The sequence below is a fragment of the Acanthaster planci genome, linkage group LG18, assembly GCF_054643075.1.
Source record: "Acanthaster planci isolate LZ-2023a linkage group LG18, COTS_SCS, whole genome shotgun sequence".
Classification (NCBI taxonomy): domain Eukaryota; kingdom Metazoa; phylum Echinodermata; class Asteroidea; order Valvatida; family Acanthasteridae; genus Acanthaster; species Acanthaster planci.
This window is the reverse complement of record NC_141794.1, coordinates 175525-189321: the sequence shown is the minus strand read 5'-3', so window position 1 is coordinate 189321 and position 13797 is coordinate 175525. Positions and strand designations below refer to the sequence as shown.

Genomic DNA, 13797 nt, shown 5'->3' with positions numbered 1-13797 from the left:
ACTCTAGTCAAGTCATTTTAGCACTGTGAGTCAAGTCAAGTCATTAGGTCAAGGAGTCAAGTCGAGTCACTTGTGTAGTCAAGTACTGAGCTCAAGTCAATTTGAGTCACAAATTTTTGAACAGTACAATAAGTACAATAAAACACAACTACATGTAAGTCACTTTTTGGTATTTTTATTTACACTAAGGGATCATCCATTTTTGTCATCTTCACAAGCGTACAAAGTTTTTTTCCTGGCCCCCTCCTGCCTCTAAAAGAGTACCAAATAAAACGATATCTCTGTGGTGCCAGAGGACCCATTCCAATTCACCATGTAAGGCCGTTAATGTGCAGTAGACGACCAGAAAATAGTGCAAAGAGGAAAAATAATGTCCATGACAGGCCTCAATATTCACGGTTTTCCGATTGTTTTTGCTTCCAGGAATAGCAGTCACAAAATGTACCTTTGATTTGATTTGTTCTCTTCACAAAAGCTTATAACAAGTGGAAAATAGTATACAGTTACAATAATTTTTGCATCGTTGTACAGGTACAAACTTGTAAGTATTAAGCACGCTGTGCATTTAGCTGGGCACCTTTCCACACAAGGAAAATGGAGTAAATAAATAAACTGTAAAATACAGTTGTGTATGGGTACCAAACCTCATAGCACGCATGGCATAGTGGAGCTTTGGGGGTGCTTGAAGACTGTTTCACATGTGGCTATGACTTAAACGTGAATTTTGCTTGTGTATGTACTTTTTATACAGTACATGACACCAGGCAAAATCGTCGAGTGGTTAAGAAACAGCCATTGCCCAAACTTGCATGAATGATGCATCAGAGTCCTGTGCACTGTCTGCACATGCAATAGTTGGGGTGATAGTTGGCCAGTCTGTGATAATCGTCATTTTTAACATGTTTCTAAAAGCGTATGCAACCAATTCACCCCCTCCCCCAGCGTAAGAGTCAAGCCTTATAAGCTTGTACTCAAGTCGAGTCTCCCTGAGAGATCCGAGTTGAGTTGTTTGGTCGCAGACTCGAATCACGTCATTTACCCACTGGTAACTCGAGTTGAGTTGCCAAAAATTGTGCCAGACTTGAGTCGAATCATTGACTCCAGTCGTTACAACTCTGATTAATGGCAATTGATCAGGTTCAAGAACCTTTCCTCCCATGAGAAACAGATTGAATTTCCTAAAAATTATCTGATACTTGGAGACAGAATTGCACAAAGCTAAGCAGAATTTAAGTGCATTAAAATGAACTTTGCTGGGTTTTTAATGTATTGTCCTGAACTGCTTACGTTCGCACTCGTTGCTCTGGTCTCTACTCCCTGGCCTCCATACCTTCTGGATAAATCCTGGACAGCATTCATTACAGCTTTCACCACAAGTGTTATGCTCACAGACACACTTCAGCACCTGATGAAAAAAAAAAGACCCAAGTTGGTTCAAAGCAACGGAGTGAGGCTGAGAGAGTTTTCATACGAGTTTTTATATGAGTTTTAATTGACCAAACTGTCTTCATTATATTGTAAAAAAACTAATGTAGAAATAAAGCACAACCTCTCAAAAAGGAAAAGATTTCTTTATCCCATACAGTTTGATGAAACACTGTAGCAGTGTCTTCTACAGTAATCAAACATTTCTGGTGCCTTAACAATGCTTCCTCCACAATATTTCTAACAGTCAAAGGGGTTATTTGCTTTTAAATTAACAACCAATTCATTCATAGAAACCTGTTATTCATGTTATGTCACTTACAGGCTGACCAGGTCCTGCATCTGGGTGTTGTATGCAAGTGCGGGCATGACCAAAGCATATGCACTGTCCTCCAATAGAGATATCCTTAATGGAGTAGAAATACTACCCCAACCAAAAAGCAACAACACAGGAGTATTGGTTATTCAAACAGTACTTGCAACTAAAAGTAAAGTGACTTGATATACACTGCACAATGAGTTGTCTAGCACCCACTGAACAGTAAAGTAATGAAACTCTGACCTTTAGAACGTTATGTGCATTATTTCAAGCCTACTCTGCAGTTTGAGGTTTAAAATACATTTTGAATAATTTTAACTTTTTTAAAAACATTAACACCCTGAATTGCTGGGCAAAGCAAAGGACAATTTAAGTGGTCAGTTCCAACTCAATCCCACTTGCCCACTTTCTTTCCTAGTTCAGAACCCTAGCTCAGAACTTGTGGCTCAGATTTCTAAATAGCTCTGGTTCTTTGAAGTTGACTAAACAAGCATGACAATTTACAAGCCTTAATTTATGTTATCCTATACACTTCACATTACAAATACAAAGTAGAATTCTCAAGGGGAAATAAGCAGTTTTCCATACCGATTACTGGCATGTTTTTCTGGAAAGGGTCAGCAGACATTTAGGCTACTTGCAAGTTAGCACAGGGTTGAACGACCTTGTCACAATTGTTCAGACGTTATCTTGGTGCAATTCCATCAAGTGAAAACCCAATGGGGTGTTCCTAAGTGCTTAAACTACACCCCATGCAACCCCCAATTCAGGCAATCAGGCAAAAAACTCTCTTGGCACCTAAAAGTACTAAGACCCTTGCAGTGACAAGATGAAAACATAAACAAACTAGCAGAAGATGGTGCCAAAAGGTGAACTGGAAATGGTACAACAGCAAATAGCAGTCAAAAATTGTGAAATGAACCAGTACATTACAGCATCCTCTAGGTCAGAACTTCACACTTGCATAATTTCTTTGCTAAGTGTAAATTTAATTTTTCATGACTGTTTATAGAAAATTACTGTCCCAATGTGCTTTTCAAAACTGAAGAGCTAAAATACAATCGTAACTATATATATGTATGTAACTCAGCAGGAAAAAGATTTGGCCATGTGAAGATTAACAATTGCATTGCCTACCCGTCTATTCACATTCTCATCAATGAAGCCATTATTTTCATAAGCCATGAGTCCACCCAGAAGTGTACGAATCTTCTGAAATCGTAACCTCACAAATCTTGCAGCCATGAATTTCTGCAGGGATAAAGGCATAATACAAATCTTCAACAGTTTTCCAACGAGAATTGAGTTTATGATAATCAGAGTGACTGCTTAAGGTTCATCTTGATGGCAATATATCACAGCTTACATGTAAAATAAGATCTAAAATGAAATTTTCTCTTCCATTTTCACCCATTAAAAACCTAACCTTTTTAACTCAAGTAACACCCCTCCAAAAGAATGAGAAAAGAATTTGTCTTGCAAAGAAAAAAATGTTCATTATGTACAATGTAAAATGAGTCCATATAAAATGGACAACTTCCAGTACACTTCAAACATTTTGAATATTACCAAAATGTGACCAGTACTGAACAGAGCTTATTTTATAAAATGACAGTTTATTCCACTCTTGTTACGTACCATAAGGGTCTCACTTGGATTTCGTATACTTGGTCGGCCATTGACAATAGAGGTATGAATCTCCCCATTACTAAGTGGATCAAGCTGTGAATAATACGACGTGCAGATGACCTCATCATCTCTACGGAATCGATGCATTCCAATGGCTGGGGCAATCCCATAGGTTCGCAGGCATTCTAGATCTGACATAGCATAGTATTGCCAAGGTTGGAAGTTGATACCATCTACTGAGTGTTCTAAGATCCAATTGCCTGGTCGAGGGGCATTTGCAGCTTTGACAATGACATATGCTACATTGAAGATCTATAAGTTAAGAATGTAAAGAAAACAACCACAGATGTAAAAGCAAAGTCAGAGCTACTCAGGGGTGTAGGTGAATTTGTTTGTGCAGGGAAAGATATAGAACACTCAATGCCACATTTGTTCCTCTTTATCCTAAGAAGCAACTAGATTAATTTATGAGAATTTTTAATGTCAGTCAATTGGTATTCTCATTGTAACAGTTCATACAAATGCAAAAAAACTTTTTTAATAAGGACATCATAATTATGTCTGTTACTTGATATCATCTGATACATATTTCATACTACAACTAGTATCATATGAAGGAATTCTCTTTTTTCACAAGAACCTAAAGGTTTGTTGCATTTGTCTGGTGGAAATGTAAAGAGAATAAAATGAAATGTACATTCTGCTCAAGGGTGAAAATATTATTTTGTCTTACATTACATCACGTTCAAAATAAATTCAGTCTAACACAAAACTCCTGCAACATCAAAGAAGTTGAGTTTACTCACACCTTGATAAACCCCTCAGAGAAGAAACTAAATACTCAAGTCAATTATTGAATCACTGAGACCATCTTGACAAGAATTCTAAAATCACATGGAGAGAGATGTAGATGGAAAACTTCCATCAATTGACACATGCCCCTCCCTGCCTTTGGCCTGTGTCCTGGCTTGTCTCAACCAACCATTGAATTATGGAGGCAGTAAGTGATATGTTTTGACATCACATCTCATCAACAGACCAAGAGAGTCAATAAACTTCACTGGGGTATTCAAACACCAGGCCAAGCCAAACCAAAACCAGTGGCCTGGGGCCAAACAGGACAGAGTTTGTTCAGAGGAAGTGGTAGCAGATATGAAATATTGGTTGTAAAATCTGAAAAGCTGAAAATTAACTTATTTGACCCTAGCCACAAGCAATGTCTTTCAGAATACCATGTCTGGAAGACATTTATTTCATCGGATTTCCCTAAAAACATTATAAACAAGGCTGGTTTATAATCTAACCCAAGTTCAGCAGATTAGGTTTGGGTTCTTTTAACAAACACTGTTGCTAAGTTGTTGCCTATCCCTATCCTTTGGAATTCAAAAACTTTGTCTAGATTTTATCTGATAATGGAAAATTCCAGTCTTCTAAGTCAATCTGAGTTGAAAGCAGTCACTATAGGTTTTCAAAATGTTATAGTATCTCCCAATTGACCATTTGATAATCTTGGAAAGTCTTGACTCTGAACAGTACTATTGGTGGTACAAGGGGAAATCTACCTCCAAAGCTTACAAAAAGAATTGGATGTATGACTCTGCCAGACAACTGACGTGTTGTCTTTCTTACTCAAGTACACCTGGGAATGTTACCATGGGAATGTTTCCATGAGTAGATCTGTCAGTATATGGCATAATCAATTCAGGTGTATAAATGAAGGGTGGGTGATATGTAGACAAACATGGGACACAAATTTGACTGTTGAAAGCATTCCCCTTAAATGCTCACAGCCAACAGAGTGAGAAGTCTGCAGTGGTGCATTAAATCGACGGTTTCCGCATAAAATGTGCAGAATCATAACAAGTAACTTGTACCTTTTTGAATAATTCTTAAGTCATCTTTGGAACAAGAACCCACATGTATGACTATATACTCTGTCAATCTCAACTTTATTTAATATACACCAACTCAACTTTAATCCCAATTTTTATGAGGCTAACCCAAATATTTATTCTATTCTATTAAAAAGCTTTTTGTTTAGTCTGTTTTAATGACATTTTTATGTGTTGGCCTAAAAATCTGATATATGCTAAGATGTATTCAGTACTTCTCAAGTCTCAAATTGTGACATATAAATGAACTTTGCTGACAGGGGTTGGAGGGGCTTATTGGAAATGCTTGGGGGTTATTCAGTGAATCATGCTGTACTAATGATTGACAACCATCTACAATATAACGAGACACCTGTGGTATATGAGAAGTATGATCATGGGAAATAACTATCAGCCTCACTGGGCATGTGCAAGCAGTTTCGTACACTGAAAATTGTTCCCGACACTCTTTTGATCTGTGGATGGCTTTGAATACACCTAAGAGGAACAAATGCCTAGGGCTAAAGTGTTTACTAAAGCCTCTTTTCTTATTCAACATGGTAAACCCGGAAAGACACCTACTGAGGTTGTAAGCATTTTCTCTGAAGAAAAATTAAGCTCAAACTAATTAAATGATTTCTGACAATAGAACACCTGTATAAATATGGACAACTGGTGAAGTGAAAAACAGCAATGAAATCTGATACCACTGAACTTGTGTGACTCCATTTAGGACAGGTAGGAGCTGGGTTAAAATGATGAACTACAGACTAGCCTACATGTAAAATTTTGAAGGACTGTAAATGCCACTAGTGAGAATGAGAGTCCCAAATGTGCAGTCTTCAATACCACTGTTGAAAAATAAGAATTACTCACCATCTAAGCTCCTGTCACACATTTTACAGGTGTGTAAAGTGACAGCCACAGGGCAAGGCAAGAAAATACTGTCCACATTGGACAGTTGGCAAAACATGCCAATTTTCAGGTTTAAGTAAATGTGTCTGAAAATTAGTCAGGCATTTGAAGGATTGAGTGGGGGCTTTGCCTTCTGTAGGTATGCTTTTGAAGAGAGGTGGCATTTCTGAAAATATCTGCATTGGTTCTCTGGACATAAAGAAAGTGTCCAGAAGTGTGGAACATTACAGAAAGAAAGATACCAAACAAAACATTTCTTAATGAGTAGCATTGTCCCTTGGTACAAGCTTTGCCAAAAAAGGAGTGGACCTCATGAAATGTTAATACTCTGTGCTATTTGGGATACCTTAAATAATACATGCATAGCAGTTTCTTTACTCCATCAGTTTTAACAAAGTAAAATAAAGAGAACACACACAGTCTTCCAGTATCAGAGAAACAGCACAAGACAATCACCCCCTCAATGAAAATGGAAACTAACTGGAGAATTTGTATTACGATCTACCCCAAAGCATATGAAAATTCCACTTGGACTATATGTAAGTGATACCCAACTTACAGCACAATATCCACTCGAACTAAAATCTGCAAATCTGCTTAACTTTCTATTCCCTCTAAGCTTCCGTTTCTAAAGTACAATATCTGAACACTACTGGCAAAACACTGATTAGAAACATGATACATTTAAACCATTTGCCTGTTGCTAGATATGGTTAAATCTTGTCACAAAAGTTCAAGTTGAAATGTACATGTGTCCTGGAATTGATACGACAGAAGAGGTTTCTCACATTTTGTTTTGGATTAACTAAATGGTGAAAATATTCTTATAGCAAACTTGGTAATTTAAATGTAAGGTTGTTCCTTCTTATAAAAGCTTGAATGAGGCAGGGAGGGAAGACAAAACTCCTAAGGAGAGCCCAGAGGACTGTTTACCACCTGCATATTCATTTCAAAGATTCTGCTCCTGAAGTGATACCCGTTACTAGCTACAACTGTTTAGTTTCATGTGGAATTCTGTTAGTTTGGAACAGAGCTTTGGAAATTGTAGGGAGAACAACCTACCATATGCCTATTAAAGTTTGAATGATTGGCTTCACCTGCACCAAACCAAAACTTATGGTGGATTAGGTTTGGTGACACAGACACCAGTAAATCCAAGACCAACTCTGATAGGAAACTGAACTTTTCACCTTTCTTGGCACTGCAGTACACTTGGCCATTCAAGAGTAAGGAAATCATGGAAGCATAAGAGCAGCTAAATCTCCAGCAGAATTCAATCGAATAGGATCCATAAATACCCCCAGGTTAAAGCTGGAAAAAAATGCTTCCGAATTTTCGGGGCATCATTGGAAAATTGGCTTTACCACTCCTGGGAGTAGTGGAGAAAATTGCAGGCAGCAATATGAGATTAAACAGATCACATCTGCACTTCTGACGAAGTTGACATAAACTTAAAACCAATTTTTTGTTGAGCAAAGAAAATCAACTGAAGCAGTATTTACACAGGTAGTCCTGCAAAACCACCATCCTGTGTATGGTTGATCATCATTTTCTCTGCTTTGGAAATTTCACACTGTGCAGGAAATGGGCAAACCTATTCTGATTTCCAACACCTGTATTCTCAGTCCTGGAAATAAATTTATGAAAACAATACCTATATTACAGTGAATCACATCAACAAGCCTTTATAAAGGCCTCTTCACACTACAGCTCTCAACCCGGCTTGAACTCAACCCTGGGCGAACCCATGACCGTCCTGAAAATGTGATTTTTCAACCCCACATTCAACGCGGTATTATTTCACACTTGTTTTGTGCGAACAAAGCTTATCAGGGTAAGTTCAACCTGGAAATGAGAACAAACACTTTTCAACCTAGATTAAAAATTCTCAACCCGGGTCCAGAGCAGGGTTGAGTTCAACCCAGGTTAAAATCAATCTTGGGGTTGATACAGGGTTGGCGCGGGGTTGAAAATTTTTAAGTGTGAATCGTCACCAGTTTTCAACCCTGCGTCAACCCTCGAGATTTGTCAAGTGTGAGAAGGAATAACAGGTGTGTATAAACATGGTTGAGGTTTGAAGGACTAGTTCTTGCAAATTGAAAACCTTTCTCTTAAATACAATACACTATCAAAATTTCTTACTGAAAAAGAAATGTGATTCTTTCACTTTCATAGATTTCAGTGTGAAGCAATTCCCTCTCCATCTGTATTGTAACCGAGAACCCAATTATACAGAGATTTTCAATCTGAACAAATACAATAAATTCAATTTTCCTAATGACCCTGAATCAGGCTGAAGAACCACACAAAAGTGCACTGCATAGACTACTCACTGTTTATTTTACACACAAAAAAGGAATTCTTTAATTTGAATTTGTATGCCCTGATCTAAAGCATTACCGTAAGAGCTCCACTCCATCTGAAGTTTCCTTAAGAATTTCATTTTCATTTGAGAAAAAGGTGAATCTTCCTTTTTCAATTCATAACATGCATGGACTGAGGGACACTCTGCCAGTATTATAAAACCAGTATAACTGAACAAATAAAGGGAATGAAGTCATTTAATGATGGGTTTCCTTTTTGTAAATATACAAGACCACAAGAATTTCAGTGTCTATATACGGAGGTTTGAATTCTTCAAGTTCACTCTGATTCAATGAATCTTACTAGCTACTAATTGAACTAAAGTCTTTTAAGATTTTAGAGGGCTGATGCAAAATGTGACACATTTATTTTCAGAATATTAGCTAAAAAATGAATGAATTCTTAAAATCATGGAGGTATAATATAAGGAAATGCCAAAGGTGATTGGCCTATGCAATCTGGGTTACTGTACCCTTGGGGTACACCCTTCTGATCCACATCCAGGCAAGGTTTTGAACAGAACCAGCCTAGTCAAATTTGTCAGTGTTCCCATGCTCTTAACATGAACCTAGGCCAACCCATAAAAGTACACACATGGCTGATGGTGGAGGGAGGCCTCTTCAGACTAAATTTTCCATGCATACGATAGTTTCCCTTGGATTTTCCCCCAATAATAATTGCAAGAAGGTTTTTGTGTACTGAGTATGAATTATTTTTTCTTACCCTTTGTTATAACTATGCTTCTGCTTAATGTTTCTTTTAAAAATATATTTCAACATTTCTACATGAAATTTAATAGTATTTTTATGTTACCTTTTCTTGTTAATCAAATACCAGACGTCAAAATTGCATATATATCAGACAGGAAAATAAATCAACCAAGAATGTGGAGACTACCATCAAAATAATTTTTATGACAGAAGCATGGGATCTACACATGCTGTAAAGGAACAAATTAAAAAGCATGTTTATATCAGAGAATTCAAGCAAATTCCAGACACTGTTTTATCATCTTGGAATGCTAGCAATGAAGACCACATATGTGTGGCCTATATTTCAAGCAGTCAGTACTTGACTGATAGCTTATTTGGCAGGCAGGACAAATGCTTTCTTTCTGTGAACACATACGGCTGTTGAGCATGGGTAGAGTTTGATTGAGAGGCATAGGGAATGTTTCATTTTGTTAAATGGCTTTTTTAAGAAAAAAAGTTAAGGAAAACATTAGTTTAAAAGCTAAGCTCGCTCCAAATATGTGGATGGATGAAACTTCCAGAACTGTTAAAGAGAAAATTAACCAAACAACATTGTGTTATCCTGCATAAAAATCATACTAAATATGCCACAAAAAAGGGATAATACAATGATTCCAAGTCCAACATCATAACAGAAATAACTGCAGGCTTGCACAGGCTTTCTTCTATGGAAAATTCTGATTCAAAAATTTTCTTTGAAGCTCAACACACACAAAATTGACAAGGAAAATAAACCAACACACTTGTGCAAATGCTGGGTGAAAAGGACAAACAGTAGGACACAAATAAGGGCAGACAAACAGACAGACTCACGCAGATGGATGCTTGTATTAAAAAAACCGATGGGTGAAAGTTTGGGCTACAAATCTCTCTCAAGGGATAAATCACCCGCTATTTCACCTAAACACACTACAAAGCTGATGACAGCAGGAATAAACTGAGTCTGCCCTTTGAGGAAATTTTATTTGCCTTATTTAAAGACTTTTGAATAAATAATTCCAGGCTTTGGCAGCTGTGGGTCTGTCTTCTGTTAATGTGAGCATTTCAAATCGCACTACAAGCTGTAAACTAGCACATTAAATATTGTCATGGAATGTGAAATAACGTTGTATCAATTGGAAATATGTGTGTATTAGGATACAATACTTTTATCTTGTTACTACATTAGTCAAAGGAAAGTCTACTCTGTCATATGACAAAAAAGAACATTCTGTAACAGGTGTACAAGTGTGGAAGTATTTCTTTTATCTTCATTCTGATTTTATGATTTCTGATTTTCCATTGCTTTGTTATTGTATCCATCTACATGTCTTTAAGCACTGATATGCATTAGCCAAGGTTGGCTGTTTGTTAGATAATTTAAGCTCAACCGTGTTCTATTGTCAAAATCTTTACAATTCATTAACCTCTGATTCACCTGTTGTAGATCCAGGGTGATGGTAACCCAGTGGTAGTGTTTCCCATTTGCTAATGTGGGGCTCTGCCACCAGGAGTTAGTCCCATCAATGGCATTGTAGATGGGGTGTCTATGGTTAGGGTCAGTGCTGTACAGGTAACAGATCTGACATTGGGCATGGGAGGGTTCCATCTGCATCTCACCCATAGGGACATGCTCCACCAGTCGGCAATACATCTCAGGTTCTCTCTCCCCACAGGTAGCATTAGTGGTGATGCGAGCTCTGGTGGCAAGATTGAAGATGTGTGGAAAGAGACCTGCGAGAAAAGAGACCAAAAAAGTCATCTCCATTAGTTTCTCAAGTATTCTCCACTGATACTCCAACCCACATGGAGAGATCATTTTTATTAGATCATTCCCTATATATTCTGGTATCATGCAGTGTTTGAGTAAAGAAAAGAAATCTAAATACAAACAAAAAGTGTGGGGAACCTGCATGATTAGTCAGCGCTGAGAAATTAACTGCCACATCAGCAGAGCGCCCCTAACGGTTATCAAACTAGGTTACCAGATGTAAAATGCAGGTGCAAAATTTAAGTTATCCCTCGTAGGAAAATTATTATGATTGCTAATTTATACACTATGTTTTACATACCAAGGCAATGCTCCAAATTACCATTAAAAAGGTTTATGACTTATCTGATTGCATTATAGTTCATTCCTTTTACTTTGTAGAAATCACTAAAAGGCCCAAAACTATCCCACACTAACAAAACATTTTAAAGGGCAGATAACAGAGGAAAAAATCTCTCAAAACAGATTAATAAAAAAGAGCGTAAGGTATTTCTTGAACAAAACAAATCATCTAATCCACCCCAGGCTTACACACAGGAACCCATTCATAATTCTGGGCCATTAGAAACTAAACTCTAATCCCTCAGTAAAACAGCTTCCTTTCAGTCAGGTAAACAAAATGTACTTGACTCAGACTTTCGGGCTCTCTGTCTGGCCATTTCCTCTTCCCAGAGGAGATGCCTTGAATAGATGAATGGACGAACAACCCTTACACTTGAAAACTTCCTGGTATAGACAGCAACTTTTGTCGTTTACAAATAGTCATTGGAACTGGTAGCACTGAAACCTGCTGGAAAGTAGAGTTGATGGATTTGAAGATTCTGGGTGTTTTATGTTCAGTTTAGATTGCACTCATTTATTGGATGGTGATTTTTTTAATGGATTTTGTTTTGCAGGGTGGTCTTGCCAAAGATATGAAACAGGTGTATTTTTTTCAGCAAACATTCCTTTTAGCAAGTACTAAATAGAGAAAGGAGTTTCAACAGAAGCTCACTTTGGCCTGTTTCTATTGGACCTATTTCTTCTGCAGCCATGTGGAATCTTTCCATGACATTCAATCACGTCAATCTATCCCGCATTCCCACATGGACTTTTTTTTACCATAACAGAATATTCAGTAGCTGAATACATTGCCAGCCCTGTATAAATCATAACAAAATTGGCAAAATCGGACAAAGAATTGTGTGTGTGCAGCATGCTGCTGTACTGTATGCAAGGAGACTGGGAACCATACAACTATCAATCTCTGTGTAGCGGCAGTCTTGTTCGTAGGTTTAACGTGGTCGCGGTCAATACACATTGTATGGAGACTGTTTCCATTGGACTTTTTGGTGCCCCTGCTAAATTACCTTGGCATCTTCCGCACCCCTTTTTGGCAAGTCAGTTTTACATCACGGGCATGGTAAGTTGACAGGGATGTTAGTTTACCACGTGCTCCCATTAGATTTAATTTTGCAAATCTACAAATGGGAACATGGCTTTTGGGAAGTGGTCCACCTGAAAGCCGGACAGAAAACTTTAATAGAAACCGTGATTGAAATACTTCCTCTGAGTGTTTTTTAGAATGTTTTGAAAAGCCAGAGGTTTTTATCCTTCTTTACCTGACGTCAACACTCAAAGCTTTCTTTTTGTCATCAATCAAAGAAAAGAAACCAAAATTTTTTATGTACTTGGCAAAAATCCAAATTGTGACGACTGTGCCCAGAGATGAAATGAAATTTGGGATCAACAGAAAATTCTATGATTCTAAGCAAATTTATGGCTAGCCTCTTGTAGGTACATGCAAGTCAGTAGTGTGTTGTCTTGAAAGTGATCTGAAGGTCTGCAAAAATACTTAAAGACCTCCCAAAAACATGTAGAAGTGAGTCTTTCCAAAAGTGCTGATTGATTCATGATATGTGATCATCATTTTCAGTTTCAGTGAAAACAATTCCCTTCTTTATAACACATAATAACTGATAACATGTGTGGACCATACTTCAGTCTGAGAATATTTTCATTTTGAATACTTCCATGTTTGAACTACAGGCAGAAATTGTTATAAATACTGGACATTTTGCTGCCAGATGAATATCACTTTTTTCTAGTACAAAAGATGAACTGAAGTCATGAGCTCATATTTGATCAGTTGAAAGCGCTATATAAACAATTCAGAAGATACAAACCAAAATCACTCTACAATCAATAAGTAACAAGAGCAGACTCTCCTTTGTGCTAAGACCATGTACATGTACATGTATGTACATGTATCTATGTATCGCTGGGTATTCTGCCACTGCAAAGCAGTTTGCCTTCTTCTCTCCCTCTCTTCTCCAGCAATTAGCTTTGCTGTCTAAGGACATTGCTCTTAGAAGCTTTACTCAAATAAGTCCAAACAAAAAGGTGATCTATTTTCACAGCACTTGAACAGGAAATGGTGTGTAAAGGGGTTATTCCATTCCCCTGAGGGCTCATTATGGCTGGAGACCTCTGTGAAACCTGGCACATTTTTGTTTATAAATTGGGACAATGTTGATCAGTGTGAACCAAACAAGCATGCAGAGGTTTGAACATGGAGAATGTAAGATGAGTGAAATCGCACAGATCACAACAGTTAAAGTGTGGTGGCTATGGAGAAAGATGCCCCACTAGTCAAGTGAATTGTTGGGAAGGCTTGTTAACTACAAGAAGTACATGCAATGTTACCCCTGCATACAGTGAGACAAAGTTTTACCTTCTTTGTGACTGCTCGGAAAAAAGGCAAGGGCTCAATACTGAAACTAGTACAATTCT

At 37.6% G+C, this 13797-nt stretch overlaps 1 protein-coding gene across 4 annotated transcripts in view; it reads right to left on the bottom strand.

Moving 5' to 3' along the window:
* The window catches only part of LOC110979495 (laminin subunit alpha-2-like), a 72176-nt gene that overhangs the window by 37751 nt on the left and 20628 nt on the right, over positions 1–13797 (bottom strand). For all 4 annotated transcript variants that reach the window (XM_022235341.2, XM_087148663.1, XM_087148665.1 and 1 more), the window contains exons 2-6: positions 10693–10988; positions 3383–3685; positions 2882–2995; positions 1748–1849; positions 1288–1405 (exon numbers count right to left, since the gene is read on the bottom strand). In XM_022235341.2, the coding sequence (XP_022091033.2) occupies positions 1288–1405; positions 1748–1849; positions 2882–2995; positions 3383–3685; positions 10693–10988 (933 nt within the window). The remainder of the gene's footprint in view (positions 1–1287; positions 1406–1747; positions 1850–2881; positions 2996–3382; positions 3686–10692; positions 10989–13797) is intronic.